This window comes from Erigeron canadensis, chromosome 8 (genome assembly GCF_010389155.1).
Source record: "Erigeron canadensis isolate Cc75 chromosome 8, C_canadensis_v1, whole genome shotgun sequence".
In the NCBI taxonomy this organism is placed as follows: domain Eukaryota; kingdom Viridiplantae; phylum Streptophyta; class Magnoliopsida; order Asterales; family Asteraceae; genus Erigeron; species Erigeron canadensis.
This window is the reverse complement of record NC_057768.1, coordinates 20,454,923-20,472,737: the sequence shown is the minus strand read 5'-3', so window position 1 is coordinate 20,472,737 and position 17,815 is coordinate 20,454,923. Positions and strand designations below refer to the sequence as shown.

The window sequence follows — 17,815 nt, the reverse complement described above, 5'->3', positions numbered from 1 at the left end:
GGTGAGCAAAACAATGTACATAATATGCCGAATTATTCTTCAAAGATTTTTGCTTTCAAACCATTAAACTCACCACGCATATTACTTGTGTCATCATAGCCTTGACCCTATAACTGCATCAAACTCAATTTATGTTAAGCAAAAAATTCATCAATGGAAGCTTTAAGAAAGGAAGAAGAAGTTTCCATTACATGAACAAGACCCACAAATCTCACTTAACAAGTCCATGAGTATCAACATTTAAAACTATCACATTTGTTCTTTTTTTGATACATCACTAGAATCGACTAATAATGCAAAAACATCATCACCAATATCTTTAAAAATAGATTTAAGTACTTCTATTTCAAAGCAAGTAGCAATATCTTTTTGAATAATTGGAGCCAAATATTGATTATTACCGGCCGCTTTTGGCAACTTACGAAGCTCTTCATTTTAACTCAAAGAAGTTACCTTTAAAAGAGACGTTTCTTTCTCATTATGTCCACGGAATGCGAATGCACATTTTAAGCAATATCTACAAGCATCAATTGTAGCATTAATCTAATTCGATTCACATTCTTAACAATATCATCTTGCTTGTGAAGGGCAACACCCATAGATTGATTTGGTTTCATTAGATCTTCACAATTTTTTAAGTGCTCTATTGTGAAAACTATTAATATCACCCACATGACTCTTAAGTCTCTCCTTCTTATTCCAACTATTAAAGTCTTGTGTCACATAAGCATCAGTACCACTTTGGTTGACAATTTAATCTCTGCATAAATAACAACACAAGCGAAAGACTTTATTCAATTTGACACTATACTCTAACCAATTCTCATACTTCTTAAACCAATTCGGGCTAAAAGCTCTTTCTTTATTCCTTATTACCCTTTTTTGGAACTTATGGCCACGTGGTTGGCAAGGTCCCCCAAGCCAATACTTTCGTCTTATTTCATCTCTTTGATTAGGGTGATATTCAAGAATCTTTTTTCTATTGGCGGGATCCCATAGAAGATTATCTAAATCAACTAATACAGGCATTGTAAGAGTAGAGGTAGATGCTGGTCGAGGAATATTATAAGTCATATTTCTAGTTGAAGATTCACTATTAATAACATTACGAATAAAGTTATAAAATAGTTTTAAAAAACAAAAAAAAAGTCTATCATTGTAAGTTTATAACATTACGAAAAATATGACCTAATGTTTGGAAATTGAAATTCCTGTTTAATAAGGTAGAACCACAGAATAATCAAAGATTTTAGGTGGAATATCAATAATCGTGTAAAATTGTTGTCGTTGATGTATCTAAAAATTATCAGCAAAGTTGCAATCTTCCACCAAAAGCCTTGTGAAGTTATGAAGCACGTTTCCTTTTTTCCTCCTGTGTCCTGAGACACTTTTTTTTTCCTTCTTCAAAGGGGTTTCTTTTTTGTTATGGGCTGGGTTCTATTTATATTTTGGGTTGGGTCATAAATAATAATTTAGGAAATTTAGTGATGTTGGGCTTGAATTCGCTGGGTTCATACCAGCCCCTACGTACTTGCATCCACCTATGGTTGTATGCTCACAAGGGAAGTTAATTACTCGACCATCACCAGTCAAATGCGATACAGAGTAAAAAGGGGTTGTGCGCGTGTGGTCACTTTGCTTTAAAAGTTAGTAGATTGAGAATCGAGTTAGTAATTGAGAATCGAGTTAGTAATTGAGAATCGAGTTAGTAATTTCGAAGAATTTTATTTAAAATGGTTTTTACAATAATGTATAAAATAGAATATATACAAGTGTTTCACTAAAGGACAAAGTTTAAACGTTATAATTATTGGGCATAATTTATTATATTTCGGAAAACCATTTCGGAAAACCATTATGGGGAGATGATATTTGTATCACAAAATTTGATATATCTATCACCAGTATGTATTTTTGACTGGTACAGTCAGTAATAAACCTTGTATATTGGGTGGGATAAATAAAAATTTGTAGTAAGTTTATCACTGCCCTTGTCGTAAGTCGGTAACCCTTAAAAGATATAATTTTTTTAACAGTCTCGGTCGGTAAATCATCGTAATTAAGTTGAACCCAATCACCCCCCTTCCCTTTCTTCTTATAATAAAAACCCTTTTGCTCTGGATTTCCATCTTTTAATCCTCTAATAAAACACTTTACTGAATAATAATAATAATAATAAGAATCGCACACTTTGATTCCAGTTGATCATGCTGCCGCTAAGGAGGTACATTCACATATCCCCTGCCTCCATCCCTCCCTATTTCGATATATATAAATATACTGATTTTTGTATATTTTGTTGAGTAATTAATTAGTTTTTTTTTTTTTTATAAACTGTTACCGCTGCTTGATAATTTTAGGGTTGCCAGTAGTTGTTAAGTTTTTATTTATAATTTTTTATTGAACAACACTAGTAGTTGTTGATTGATTATATAAAACTTGAATTTTACTTACTTGCTGTTGCTATTTAATTTTTAGGTCTATTTTGGAAATATCCACTCGTCGAATTTCGCCACGGATAACGACTCAGGCATGTTTGTGAACTTTCATGTTATTTCCATTTGTCTTTTATAAATGCAAAATTATTATGATGATATAATCTGTATCTATATCTATATATATATATATCTACATACTGAAACAAATTATTGAAAGTCTTCATAGAGGTATATCTAATTAGCTTCTAGTATTATATGTGTATATATCGTATTTATATATATCCTTAAAAATGTGTTTGTGCATCAGAAAAGTAGGTTTTTGCGTCACAAAACACGATATTTTGTGTGTTGAGCAGAAGGTGAAAGGTGATGCACATTACGAACTTAGGGCAGAAACATGTAACGTAAACAAACGCAACAGGAAATTTTTTTTTTTGAAATATTTTATGCAAATTCGATTAAGAGATGGAATTTTTTTGAAAGAAATGAAAAAAGTTAAGCGAAATGGGAATTTGCATTCTCACTCTTTTCATGATAAGGTCCATTGCATTTAATGATATATATGTACGTGTATGTATGTTTGTACATTTGACATACAAGACTGCCACAAACTAATTCAAATACTTGATTGGTGAAACCCTTCTAGCAGATTCCTTTGTATCTTTCCTCCAGGAAGAAATTCTCTGCTGCTCCTGATCCGGGCCCAGGTTCAACAGGAAAGCCGCCAGGTTCCGGGAGTAATTTGTCTAAAGTATTTATTGGAAGTATAGTTTTAGGTGGCGCTGCAGCTGCTGGTATGACAGCTTACCAGACTGGCTACTTGGATAAATATCTTATGAAGGAAAAAGATAATAATGTTACTACATATCCAGTCCCCAATGTGCACGAGGAATCTCAACAATCAAAGACAATTGATAACGAGTTGCATGACGTTGAAGCTTTAAAACAAGATGCTGTTCACAATGTACGAGAATCTGATATTTCAAGTCCAGCCATTGAGAAAGGCATTGAAAACGATCCATATTATGGCACAAAAGAAGAAGAAACTCATTCTGAAATAAAAGAGTTGCCAATATCGGAATCTCATGATACTGTATCTGATCAGGAGGATAAGTTGCCTACCTTAGACCACGGCATCTCGACTTCTGATAGTGCAAATATTGATTCGATAGCTAAGCTTCAAGAGGATCTTGCTACCAAAAATGAACAAGATAAGCCTGCTACAGAACAACAAGAGGGGGATGAGGTCACCCCATTGCCAACGGAGGTTGCTTCAGTTATTGAAGAAAATGTGGTCCATTCTGAGGAACCCCAGAAGCTGGGCACTACAAATACGTCAGAGGTATTGCCTTTTTCTGCAAAGTGGGTCTAGATATTTAATGATAGTTTATCGGTAACTTTTTGCAGATGTTTTATCAGTAACTATTTGCAGGGTATCACAAGTGATGATGGGAAAGAGCCAAATTCACTTCTTGATTCATACCATATGAGAGATGAGAGCGAACAAGTTACTTCAGCATCTTCGCACCTAGATAAGGTGAGTTAGCCATTAATTCCTCTGCAGGAAATGCTTGAGTTTAGATGTAGTTTATGCCATAAAGAAATGTGTCTAATTGCCTGTGATGTCAAAATGAAGGAAGTAGCTGAGGTAGTTAGAGGAACCAATGATACTCGTATGTCAGACGACGGAAAATTGGTTCTGGATTTCCTGCAAGCCATTCACACTGCTGAAAAGAGGCAGGCAGATTTGGATGCACACATATTTTCTGAGGAGAAGAGGTTGATGAAGGCAAGGCAATTTTTCTTTTGTATTTAAATTGTAAACATTGCTATATTACTTAATTGTTGTTTTACCCTACTACAGCTTCATTATGTTAATTGTTGAAATAAAATTGTACTTTTCATATTTTAGGAGAAATATGAAAAGGAACTTAAAGATGCAAGAGCGCGTGAACTCATGTATGCTGAAAGAGAGACAATATTGGATAAGGTTGTGTACATCTTCTTCCCTTTACCTTCCTGATTGTGCTACCATTTTTCTGGTTGAGTTAACCTGTAAAACAACACATGGGTTGTTCAGATTTTGAGGGTATGCAGATAAATTTAGGTTACTAATACCAAAATGAAAAACATTAAAACAGCCACAATAGCCGAGGACTGCATTCTTGTATGAAAGACCATTGGAAGTTACAATCATAAGTTCCCAATTTTGCTATCAAAAGAAAACCTACACTGGCATAGTTTGTAATGTGAAATATGCTGCACAAGAAACAATGGCACCATGAAACAATCTAAGGAAACATACGTAGATCAAGTTCAAACGAGAAAAATTCAAAAATAGTAGCTGACAATTAAATACGTGAATTATTGACCAATGTCAAATATCTGTCTACTACCTGAGTACCTGGTCACATCTGTTAATTGTGAAAATTTGACCACTTATCAATGATTAGCATCTCAGTTTTTTAAATCCGTCTATAGGAGTTGCATAAAGAAAAGCTAAAAGCAGCTGCTGCTCTCAAGTCGCTTCAGGAAAAGTTAGAAGAGGAGTTCAGAATGGAGATTGAAAGAAAGGTCCTTTACCTTTTTAACATATTTCGGTGATGTATAACATCTGAATAGTAGTTGTTGAGCATATATTTTGGTTTTCAGGAATCTCAAACAGAGTTGGAGCTTAAGAAATTGAAGGATCTTGCAAAAGCTGAATTGACTGCTGCAATTGCAAGTGAGAAAGCATCCCAAATTGAAAAACTGGAGGAGGCAAATCTCAATGTATGCCGCTATATATGTATATTGCTTATAGATCACGACGGATAATTCTTTTTGTTATACTTAAAGTCTTTTACCGAAGCTATTGGGATCTTACTTTGGTATCAGAAGAGCTCCCCTGGATAACTTCTCATGGACATATCATCTTTTCATCTACCAGTTTCTTTGGGGATGCTTACATTCTATAGAGACGATGACACATCTTATTAATTATTATAGGTGGATTTTTTTTTGCAAGGAAACTTATGCTATTTTGTTTCTTCTATGCAGATAAATGCTTTATGCATGGCATTCTATGCAAGATCTGAAGAGGCGCGTCAGAGTCATTCTGTCCACAAGCTTGCCTTGGTATGTTTTTGCAGAGCATTTCATCACCTTTTCATATATTTTTCTTTATATCTCTCACTATGAGAAGTTTTAATTAGGATCTCGATTTTGTGTATTTCTATTGGTTCATTTGGTCGGTGTTTACAAACATCCACTTACGACTGATTAAGCATCGACCATGGTGTTCAGTACCCCGAACCACTAGTATAACCTGCTCTATTAACTAGCCAGGCTTATGTATTCCATTACTTCAGTTAGCAACTAATGTTTAAACTGTAAAGAAAAATAGTGATTGTATAGGCTGCTTTATTAATTCCTTAGGCCTAAGTATCCCCACCACTTCATTCAGTAACTAATGTTGAACCCCCTATATTATTTTGAAAAACAATTGTAATACCTTATTTTAAAAAAAAATATAACACTCATATGCATATGCATACATAATCTAATACTCTAATAGTAGTTATAGTTTTGTCCTCAGATGAACCTCTTGATCGTCCTTACCCAAGTACACTAATTAGAGTTAGAAGATCATTTTGTTACTTAGTTCCAGCTACTACTATCTAGATCACTGCTCCGTTGATGATATGATAGTATATTTTGATAATGTGCTCCTTGAGCCTCAGGGCTGACTTGGTGAATAATGAGAAAACCAAGCAAACAATAAAGCCACTATAGAACAATCAACTACAAAGTAACTCGAACAGTCAAGCCACCGCAGTGAACATCGTGTGTCCTGGACTCCTGGTGAAACCTTCTAGTCAAGCTGAATACCCTACTTCTGTCACATATTTAGATGTCGTGTCAAGAACTAGAAATTGATACGAACCCATCCCATATTAGGCTCGTATCATGCCATAAGTTAGGTGTAGATATCACTCTTAAAAGCTAGCTCAAAGGAGGAGGGGACACCTAGGCAATCCCATACATGGCTGATGTGGGATCATATCAATACCCCACCTTTTGAAGAGCCAACGTCCTCGTTGGTCACGGCTATGTTGGCCACGGTTGACACCGTTCTCCTTGGGTCCAAGCCACCACTCCATAGGCCATCACTCCGAGCGTTGGAACCTCGAAAGGTAGGCTGACTTTGATACCAATTGATATGAACCCATCCCATAATAGGCTCGTATTATGCCATAAGCTAGGTGTAGAACTCACTCCCAAAAGCTAGCTCAAAGAAGGGGACACCTAACCACCAACCAGTCCCATACTTGGCCGATGTGGGATCATATCAGAAATATCCTAAATGCAATATGTGTATTCACATAATGATTTTTATTTTCATCAGTATGTTTTGATTTCTTACCATCATATTGCAACCAATATGGTACAATTGTTATGTTCATTGTAGCTACTACAACTAATAACGGTGATATCGTTATGGTACAATTTATTTACTGTTTTTAGATATATACTTGAAATCTTCTCTCTGCTTTCCTCTGGAATATCTATACGGTCATTTCTTTTGTCATAGATGTTGAAAAGAATATGGATTCTTAGCTCAAGTTTTGTTCTGCCTGAGCTTATCGTAGAAGAAGGAACAACTCTAAATTTCAGATTTGTAGTATGTGCATGCTAATGAAAAAGCATAATGATATTCACTATGTTTAGGCCAATGATGGAGGTGCTTATGATCAATTTGAAGAGTCATTAATGAGTATATAAATATATGTTATAATGAATAATGGGTGAAGGTCATGAGCAAATGAGTGTTGGCAGCTGTTGTCATCGGCCAGTCAAAGGGCTACTGATTTCAGAGGCTAATAGGGCAGCAGGCCTTATTTATTTGGGCCAAGTAAAACCGGCCCCTTAATCACTTAGGCACAGTTATGTTAGGAAACATAGGGAGCAGGTTCACAGATCACAGAGCCGTCACCCATATTAGGGTTCCTGCCATGACCAGCCACCACAACCGTTATCCAGATAAGGGTTGTGGCCAAAACCAGCCACCATAGCCGCCGCCATCAGCCAGAACAGTCTCAGTGAGGGCCAACAAAAAGCACACCTAACACTAACTATGGTAATAAGTTGTTTTGTAATGCATGAAAGTCAAACTAGTTTACTACGGTAGTAAACTAGTTTATGAGGCTTTTATGCATTACAAAACAGCTATCTGGAGGACAAATGCCTTATGTTTCATACCCAATAAGACACTAGTTCTCTTTCTTTAGTCAGCTTTTGTAAACAAAGTATTCTAACAAGTGAATATTTTATTTCAATCCCAAAGAAAAACCACAATACCCCATTTACATTACACAAACATGATAGGACAATAATCTTACACTGTCACTATCTAGAGGCCTTAGTATATCCTAGGTTTTTACCATTCTAATGATGTCTGAAAAATGTATGACCTACACAGTACACACCATAACCATGAGATGTACTTTACTGTTATGACTTATCTTTAAAGCCACACTGTTTATAATACTGTTATTCGGTAGAGTTGCTCACGGAATTCAGTGCAAAGAGAACCTTTGTAAACTATGCATAATCTGTAGCTTTCATTGAGATGCGACAAAGGTCTTGACTAGCAAATTAAGGGATCGTTCCTGAGGCCTACACGTGCTTCATTGGAGTTGCAGTGAAGCACTTGCGGCTCAACTGTATTTAACTATTTAAGTACATATTGTGTAGACAATCCTTGTTTAGCATATTTTGGTTTCCGATGGTTGTGTATGAGGAGTCTTGTCTCTTATGTTGAACAGTTTCTTAGATAGGTCCATTTGTCATGAAGCTTTAGAAACATATTTAATCGACATAATATTGTTTGTAAGTGATTCATCTTGCTGTTTTTTTTTATATAATATGAAGATAACAGTCTAGCTTTTCAGATTGTTATCTTACTTAAAGTCTTAAACGTCCTTGCAGTCTCATTGTCTTAACAGTAATCTCTTCAAGTGCTCTTTTTTTGCTGGAGATCAAACTTTATTCATTTCCTTTTGCAGGGGGCTCTTGCATTGGAAGATGCTCTGTCTAAAGGCTTGCCTATACAGAAAGAAATAGATGCTCTTCACAGTTACCTTGACGGAATTGATAAAGATTCCCTACTAGGTTTGGTAATGGCATCTCTTCCTGAAGATACACTGAAAAATGGGACGGATACAATATTGCAGTTGAATCACAAGGTAAGGCTCGGTAGTTATATACAAATGTATAATATAGATCATTTAAATTCATTAGGTTAAAATTTTCAGTTTTTATTTTATAATTGCATCTTCATTGAATTATAATTAGGTGGGCTGCACGTGCTTCTTTTATTGTTGTACTAAATGACAAGTAAAATGTTAATACCCTTTTAAATATTCCCTTTCGTGTTCAGTAAATATATCCTGAAGAAAGCAGATGCTTTTGTTCATTTGGCTTGTTAGTGTCATCCTTATAGTCTTATACTAATTTCAATGTTTAAATTGAAGCTTTGCGGGTTGTTTCTTTACCCCCTGACTGATTTTTAGACAACTATATTGTCATATTCTGTGTTCTGGAGAGGCTTGTTTATATAATTCAATTGTTGTATCATTTACTGGAGATCTATATGTGAGTCATGGTGCTTGAAATATCTTCTGGCTATTCTGTGGTCAAAGGTTTGGACATTTAGTTTTTGTTAAGAAGTAAGCTTTTCTTAACCATAGCAAGTTTAAGTTTATCTGATGTTATATTATAGTTCATTGGTGAAGCTAAGTCGACAGGGATGCACTATTGTTTTCCTTAAAAGAGGCCTTTTGCAGTTATGCTAGGTGTGCTTTTTGTTGGAGCTATGAAGCTTTTTCATATAATGCTCTCATCTTTTTTAACTTGCAAAATGTCAGAGCTATCTTGTATCTGGCTGGTTTTTTTAGCTACATCTATAGAAGATACAACAATACCCGGCTCTTCGTTAAAATTAGCACTATCAGTTCTGGAGTTATCAGCTCCTGCTTGAGTTATTGCTAAAAACATTGCTCGAGTTTTAGGGTTTGGATGAGAGACCACTTGACGTATGCCATTGTTTAGATTGCCGATTTTATTAAATATATGCTTTCAGATTCTATCACAGATTCACAGAATCATAACCAGCCATTAGGCTTTGCATAGATTTATAAGGACTTGTGAACGTTATTGTATAATGTACTAGCTTGTATTGCTGACACTAGTGCAGTTTGGCTTCCTGGGTCTCATGGTTGGAGATGGAAGCCTCTGTATAAGTCTTCCCTTACATTCTTAAAATAAAACTTACGACGTTAACAATGTCCCAAACTTGTGTCCTAGTTATGTTGAAGCAATCTTAAGATTGCCGCATGCTTTCCCCCTAGTAAACTAAAATATCTTATATTTACATCTATGCTGAAATCCAAGTTTCATGTAGTGTTTTGGAGGTGTTTGACTTGGTCAAAGGAAAATCTTGTCATATGTCTTAATAGTACATATTGTTTCACTGAAAGCCATTGTAGGTTATTTTCATGGTTATGGTTAGGGTTATGATTGCCTAATCGTGGTTATCTTTTTAGTTTGATGGCTTGAAAGGAACTCTGAGGCACTTTAGCCTAATGCCTCCAGGTGGTGGTGGCATTTTGGCACATTCTTTGGCTTACATTGCATCCGGGTTAAAGGTATGTAGAAGTGTGGATTGTTCTTTCTATTATTGTATTTTCTGTTTACCAGGGCTGGCATCCTAGCTTTGTTAGAGTAGCAAAATGTATGGGTTGGTAAAAGACTAAAAGGTCAAAATTCATAATATTTTTTGGATGGATCAGATTGGGTTGGGCCGAGTCACTGACACCCACTAGCAATACTTTTCCCCTTTTTTAATGCTGACAGATATTAACATTGTAAATATGAATAAATGAAATATTAACATTGTTAATACTCGAATTACAGCGACACTCCTAATCTTGATATAAAACGGCTTAACATATTTTGCTCATTTAGTTACACCTTGGGAGATGCTTAAGGCATTCAATGTATTTTTATTTTGAACTATTTTTAACCTATATGATCTGCTAAGCAAAGTATAACTCAGATCGACTCATTTACCCATGTCAAGAGTGCCACCTCTATAGTTGGCTAACAATATGGTGTTTGCATCTTTTAATTATGATTTCAGGTCAAGGAAACCGACAAATCAGGTGATGGAATAGAGTCGCTGATAAATCGAGTGGAGAATTTTTTAGCTGATGGAAAACTTTTGGAAGCCGCTGAAACACTTGAACATGGTCTCAAAGGCAGCCAGGCAGCAGAAGCTGTAAATGATTGGGTCCAGCAAGCAAGGAACCGGGCTATCACTGAGCAAGCACTAACCCTCCTACAGTCTTACGCTACATCTTTAAGCCACACTTGAACCAATACCCTTCATTCTCAAATTCCCATGACCGGCCCTCTTCTTACCACACAGAAAACCTCATTAGCTTACACTTGTCTTTGTGAATAAAGAGGACGGGTCTACCTTCATAGCCCCAAATTTTGAACTTTTGCTGGTGGGTTGATTAAATTTGTCCAAAGTTCTTGCTGTATTGTTGTTGAGGTAACACCATGTTTGCCAGTAAACCTGGTTTTTCTGATTAATGCGCATAATATCTACGAAATAGATGAAGAAAATTGAGCCTATGCTGGCTTGTTTGCTTTGTAGAAAGGTGTTGCCTTGGGACGTTATTATAACATCATTGTTTTCCAGAGAAAGAAAATTACTTATCAGCCTGATATGCCCTGATGAATATATGGAAGTTGAAAAGAGATTTTCGTTGAGTTCATCAGTATCTAATATCGATCGGGTGGTGACTGATGAGTATACTGTAAGAACTTGCCAACTATTTAAAACACATAATACAAGTGTAATATTCAATGAAATGAGTGAACGAATATCCATTAAACGAAATTTAACGTTTATCTAACAGATATCAAGAAATAACATTTAACAATGACTGATTGACTGCGGTGGTTGTTTGCGTCCTTAATTGTATATATGTATATATCTTTAAAATGTGCTTTAGTATATAAGATGTATATAGTTTTTTTCCTCACTAAAACAGAAAAATATATCAATATATACAATCATACAAGGCCTGTTCTAAAATCAGTTGACCATGGACGATTAGAAAAATGAGTCCGTGGTGTGATTTTGTGGGATTTTATTTCTTGGCTTAGGTTTTCATGTGATATTGAAATGGTAACTTTTATTTTGTTGTAAATTAATATAGTAAATGCAATATGAAACATTATTATCAAACTATGGTCCATGATGATTTCTATGCAGTTGAGTATGTTTAGTGACTAGAGTGATTATGTTTGCTTAGGCACTATGCATGGTTCCCTCTTGATTAATTGCCTAACTTGTGATATTAGTAATAAGATAACACAAATTTGACAAAGTATATATCCATTTTAATCATAAGAAATGATTCCAATTAAATCTTTAAGACACAAGTCTATCACGTATAATCATATCATCATCATCATAGGATAACCTGCTCCCGAATATACAAGAAACTTCTGACACCCTTCTTGCCATTAACATATCCTTCCTACATGAGCATTAGTAATGGTAGTATTACCACACCAAGGTGATAGTGCCACATCATCACTCCACCACACCACTTCCATAACAATAACTCCAAAACCTATACCCCATAATATTAGAACAACCAATCAAAAAAAAAGAAAATAATAAAAAATTAACCACACCACTACCACCCAACTCTTCTCAAGGTGGATACACCCACCTTGAAGCTTCCACATCATCTCTTGTAATGGACCACCTTGACGACACCAAGGTAAAAGTTAAGATCTTGTCCACACCCACCTTAAGTTTCATTAGATTAGGAATATATATAGGAATTGCTTTTGAGTTTTTTGCCACAACAGAAGTATTTAACTGATTGTTTAACTACGAAAATAAAATGTTGTCTCATCTGTAAATTAAATGGCCATTGTTTCGATTTCATACTCTTATACAAGTAGTAATTGTTTTTGCTTAATTTATCAACTTACACGAATATCATAGCGATACTACTATTTTTAACATATCTTTTGAAATATATTCAGATTAAAACAGTTACTCCCTCCGTATAGTCCCATATTAAGTGTTTACGTTTGACTTTTTGAGTCTTTTTCTTTTAACTTTGACCGTAAATATTTTTGTTTGTGTTATATAAAATTTGATATAAGATATATGAATTGATTGAGTTTTAAATGTATTTTTCATTGATATAAATTTCATCAACTAATATGTAACACAACCAAAGATATTTACGGTTAAAATCGGAAGGAAAAGACTTGACCAGTCAAAATAGGACAATTAAAATGTGACGCATCGTATATATACCCTATAATGTATTAAGTAGGATTTGGAATTCAATACCATAGCTTAACCCAGAATACTTCTGATGGCAAGACATCTGTTGACCAAGTGAATAAAGAATATGAGTTTTCGCAATGATTGATCAGATAAAAAAATATATATACATTTGTATTTGTCAATAGATTAAGGAGGAGAGCTGGAGGCTTCAACTCTAATTTTAAATCTATGAATGATTGTAAGTAAGACAAATGCATGCATATATATAGTATTAGATTTTTGTCTTAATCAAATCGGATAACGACGTTAAAATATCTAGAACTGTTATTTAATTATGTGTAGTAAAATTTTAAATACATACTGTATATATATTTTTCCATTTTTAATGTATGATATTAAGAGTTACCAAAAATTGTTTACATACATATTATATTTATGACCCTATATATTTAATTTCCATTTATTTTAAGTTCGGGTTAGTTTTTTTTTCAAATTTGTGAATGATATAAGTTACTTATCCAAGTGATGATCTATTTTGCGAAAAAGCTCTAGCAAGGACCCAATTAAAATAGCGTATGTTATACACCAGTCGTCATTCACGAGTAGTTATCATACGAGTATTAATAACAACAATGAAGCAATTACTAATATAAATTGTAGAAAGAATATCAAAATAGTACGTGGCTCTATCCAAGGAGACTAGGTGCAACTTCACCGTTGATTCACTTGTGTACCCTCACCCACCAAAACGTGACAACGACTCTTCCCTCTATTATTGATGCATATTTGGGCCATGCCCATGTCTTTTTACCTTCCAAATTCCATTAAAGTTGTTGGGGGTTCTAGAGTTAGACTTATATTTGACTTTCCATAGTCATAAACTTCAATTTTGACCTAAAAATTAGCTTGAGCACAATGCCCCCGTTTAGAGAAAAAAAAACTTGCAAATTGATGCAATTAACAAGAAGATTTGGTTCATGCAAATAACCTTGGTTTAATTGTTGACAATGTTGGATTAACATAGGGTTTGAAAATCATTTGGTTTGACAATTTGGTAATTAGAAAGGTGATGTGTTGGAATTGGTTTGTTTTGTGACATAAACAAAGATACTAAGCACATGCATGCCGATACGTACACCAACTAGGGACCTTCCTTTTGAGAATATTAGTGAATTTTGCACTTTTTATATATTTGTTTATTTTCAATAAAAAAATCCCATATATTTAAAAAAATTTTCTAAGTTTATACTTTAGAGTGATTACATATTTCAACATAAGTAATATATATTTATTCATCACTAAAACAAAAAAGCACTAACATTTTCTTAGCCCAATGACTATATAGTACGAATACCAGTGCCGTCTCTGAGGAATTATAGACCTCGGCCGAGAAAAGAAAAAGGAGGCCCAGAGGATAGGTGCAATAATTATAATTATATAAACTAAGATATAAAAGCGATGATAAATTTTATAACAAATTGGTACGTGAGTTTTTTTTTTCTTGTTAAGTACTATTGTTTAATTTTTGGATAATTACTAAAATTTGTAACGGGCTTAATTAATAACATATATTTTTCTATAAATGCATAAAAAAATAAAAAGTCGGACCCCTTAAAAAATCGGACCTCTCTCGGTCGTCAACTTCGTCTTATGTCTAAGCCCCATGACGACTACTATATATATATACATGGAAACTGATTTATATCCTATACGTACATATTCAACTTACATATATTAAGCCGTTCAAATAAAAAATAATTACTAACGTACATTTTGTTATTGTTTTGAATTAAAAAAAGACTATTATGTGACAGATAGTTGTCTAATAGGTCCCACTAACATTTTGTTATAAAACGAGGACGTAAGTGGCTAACATTGTATTGTACTACTCGTATTAATCTACACAAGAAAAACAAAAAAAATGGGAATCTCAGGAACATTGGAGTACATATCAGACTTGATGAGCCATAGCCATAAACACAAAAACAAGAAGAGGAAGCAATTACAAACCGTCAATTTAAAAGTTCGCATGGACTGTGATGGTTGCGAGCGAAAGGTCAAGAAAGCCCTCTCTTCTCTTTCTGGTACGTTTAAGGCTTTTGGTCCTAACGATATATTTTGAGATGCATGACGTCGACTCATCAATCGATAGGTTGTAGGTTTTAGTCCCATGGATCGTGAATTTGAATATGTGTGGATTTTGTGTACATGTACCAATATAATTGCCTCTCTAAAAAAATTATAACTAACTCGCTCTTAAAAAAATATATATACTCCAAATTAAAAGGCAACATATTTATGTTTCATTTTCTTTTTACTTATATAGTGTTCGTAACAGGTTGGATCGAGTCATACATATTAACTTATGAGGTGAATTAATTTCGAAATTTTTTACATTGTATAAGTAGGAGCTAAATCTACGGTTTTTATCAAAGGCTAGGTAATTATATATATAGCCAGGTATGTGTTATTTGTGAATTTTAGTCTCACTTGAAACAAAGTTATATTAAAACCGGTATGAAGTTACCTCCATCTTTTAACGGGATTGAGTACTGCTGTTGTTATTTAGTGTGTTAAGTTGTTGAAACAAAAGTATATTTAAACGGTATAAATTCCTAGATTAATGTTATTCAAAAAAGTCGGCTTGATCTTAATTTGTTCAACAATTATATGTAAATGCTTTAATCTAAATCTATATTTATAATCGGATATATAATTAATTAAATATGTGTTTGGATGGTTTGTACGTGGATGAATTGAAGGAGTGAAGAAGGTTGAAATAGATAGAAAACAACAAAAGGTGACAGTGAATGGGTATGTGGAAGCAAACAAGGTGTTAAAGAAGGCACAATCAACAGGCAAAAAGTCAGAGATATGGCCGTACGTGCCCTACAATCTTGTGGCACATCCTTATGTTGCTCAAGTTTATGACAAGAAGGCTCCTCCTGGTTTTGTTCGAAAGGTGGAAAGTGTCACTACATATGAAGACCCTTATGTTACCTTATTTAGCGACGATAATCCTAACGCTTGTTCTATTATGTAGCTTAATTAGTAGTTACCAAAACCACGTCGTTTTTTTTTTTTTTTTCCGAAGCATGTAAGATTTGATTCCAAATAGGTAGTACGTACGTCTAGTTGGTGCGGCTGTTGGATTTGTGTAATGTATAGTTGTATACGCGCATGTCTACCTGTTCTATTGTTAGCTAGCTAGCTAGCTAGCTAGGCCATCTGTAGAATATGATACTCATTAGTTTCCAGTACTATAATATTTTTTAATAGTAGTGTTGAAATATTGTTCTTTCATTCTATTTCCTCCGTCCCAATTTAAATGTTCAAGTCTGACTGTTCAAGTCTTTCTTTCGCAACTTTGACCATTAATATTATTCTTTATGTTTTATAATACTTGGCGAAAGTTATATCATTATAAAATACATTGAAAACTTAATCGATTCATATATATTACATCAAGTATTACATTACACAAATATAATTATAGACAGTCAAAGTTAATCATAAAAGACCAAAAATGTCAAACTAGGACATTTAAATTGGGACGGAGAAAGTACTTTATTAAACTAAATAAAAACACGAATGAATCGTCTAACAACATTTTCACAACAGCTGATTATATATTATTGGCAAAAAAATAATTTGAAAGGTTAGGTTGAACATTTAGAACTAAGAATCGATAATCGTACCATTATTTTTTATTAATCTACCAATTCAACGTATATCATGTTTATACTGTCTTATTTCAGTTATACCAAATACTCCGTAGTACATTAATAAAAATACATGATACTAATACGGATTCCCCTTGAGAAATACAAGAACTAGCTAGCTTATGGCTATAGCTATAGCTACAACTTAAAGTATAATATAACTAAAGAGGACGTACAAAAACTTATCTCATGCTTGCTTACTATAGTTCCTTATATGCTTTAAGTTTAGAATTTCTCTCCACAATATAATGCCATAATGGTAAAGCATATATTCCATTATAATTAAAATGTATAATAAGAGTAATACAGTATATCATATGTATTGAATGTCTATAAAACATACCAATTTTTGTTTACACAATATTTGTGTGTTGTTAATTTGTCCATTGATATTTCGTATTTTATACCCATTTTCCACGGTTTAGTTAGTTGTTTAAGTAAGTTTTACGAGTCGTTTTCGTGTATATTTGGTGCGTTTATGGTATTTGTTAGCGTTTCAGGAATTAACAGGTACTTAAGTGATAATCTGAAGAAAACGAAGTTTTTAGAGTAATATGAGTGCTTACGGATGTTTTACGAGGCACGAGAACGAAGATTAGAAGCTGGTCAAAGAAAGTCAATGCTGGTCAACGCAAGTCAACGGGAACTGCGGCGCAGTTTGGTTATGCGTCGCCATAATTCTTGTCGAGGAGCAAACTGCTTCGCAGTAGGCTGAGACTGCGACGCAGTCGTACCATATACAGCCAAAGACCAGTCAACGAAAGCCAAAGTCAAAAAAGTCAAACAGGAGACTGCGTCGCAGTCTGGGACTACGACGCAGTATATGTCGAACCGGAACAAATTTTTTAGAAAGTATAAATAGCTTGCTAAAACATTCTTGAAACCCTACCCTTCACTTTTCAGTCGACTTTTGCTGCCTTTGGAGCAGATTTTCATCCGATTATTCTCCTTCAAAGAACTTCATTACGATTGGATCAATTCCGTTATTCGTTTTTCAATTCCTTGTATTCGGTAACGATGAATTCTTTCTATTTGATTGGATATTCGTATTTTAATATGAGTGGCTAATCACCTTTTCATCCATCTTGATGGAGTAAGATAATATGTAAAGATTGCACTATTTTTATAATTCAAGTTGATTTAATTTAACGTTGTGTCGTGATCTTGGTTTATTAATTATTTGTTATTTAATTATTGATTGCGGATAATTTTTGCACAATCTTAGTGGCAACTCGGGTTGGGTAGAAGTTATTTTGATCACTTGGTTAGAAGCGATTAGTTCTATG

The 17,815-nt window shown here is 34.2% G+C and overlaps 2 protein-coding genes across 2 annotated transcripts; both read left to right on the top strand.

The window, feature by feature from the left end:
* The first annotated feature begins 2,119 nt into the window (after window positions 1–2,119).
* LOC122579251 (MICOS complex subunit MIC60) lies at window positions 2,120–11,431 on the top strand. Its single transcript, XM_043751377.1, has 12 exons — window positions 2,120–2,224; window positions 2,479–2,530; window positions 3,088–3,780; window positions 3,871–3,975; window positions 4,075–4,227; window positions 4,351–4,428; window positions 4,920–5,012; window positions 5,091–5,210; window positions 5,478–5,555; window positions 8,486–8,665; window positions 10,025–10,126; window positions 10,621–11,431. Exons 1-12 carry the CDS (start codon window positions 2,208–2,210, stop codon window positions 10,852–10,854), a joined length of 1,905 nt encoding a protein of 634 aa, XP_043607312.1. The 5' UTR covers window positions 2,120–2,207; the 3' UTR covers window positions 10,855–11,431.
* Window positions 11,432–14,717: 3,286 nt separating this feature from the next.
* LOC122580450 (heavy metal-associated isoprenylated plant protein 23) lies at window positions 14,718–16,023 on the top strand. The gene is made up of 2 exons (XM_043752720.1): window positions 14,718–14,891; window positions 15,570–16,023. Exons 1-2 carry the CDS (start codon window positions 14,729–14,731, stop codon window positions 15,848–15,850), a joined length of 444 nt encoding a protein of 147 aa, XP_043608655.1. The 5' UTR covers window positions 14,718–14,728; the 3' UTR covers window positions 15,851–16,023.
* The last annotated feature ends 1,792 nt before the right edge of the window (window positions 16,024–17,815 follow it).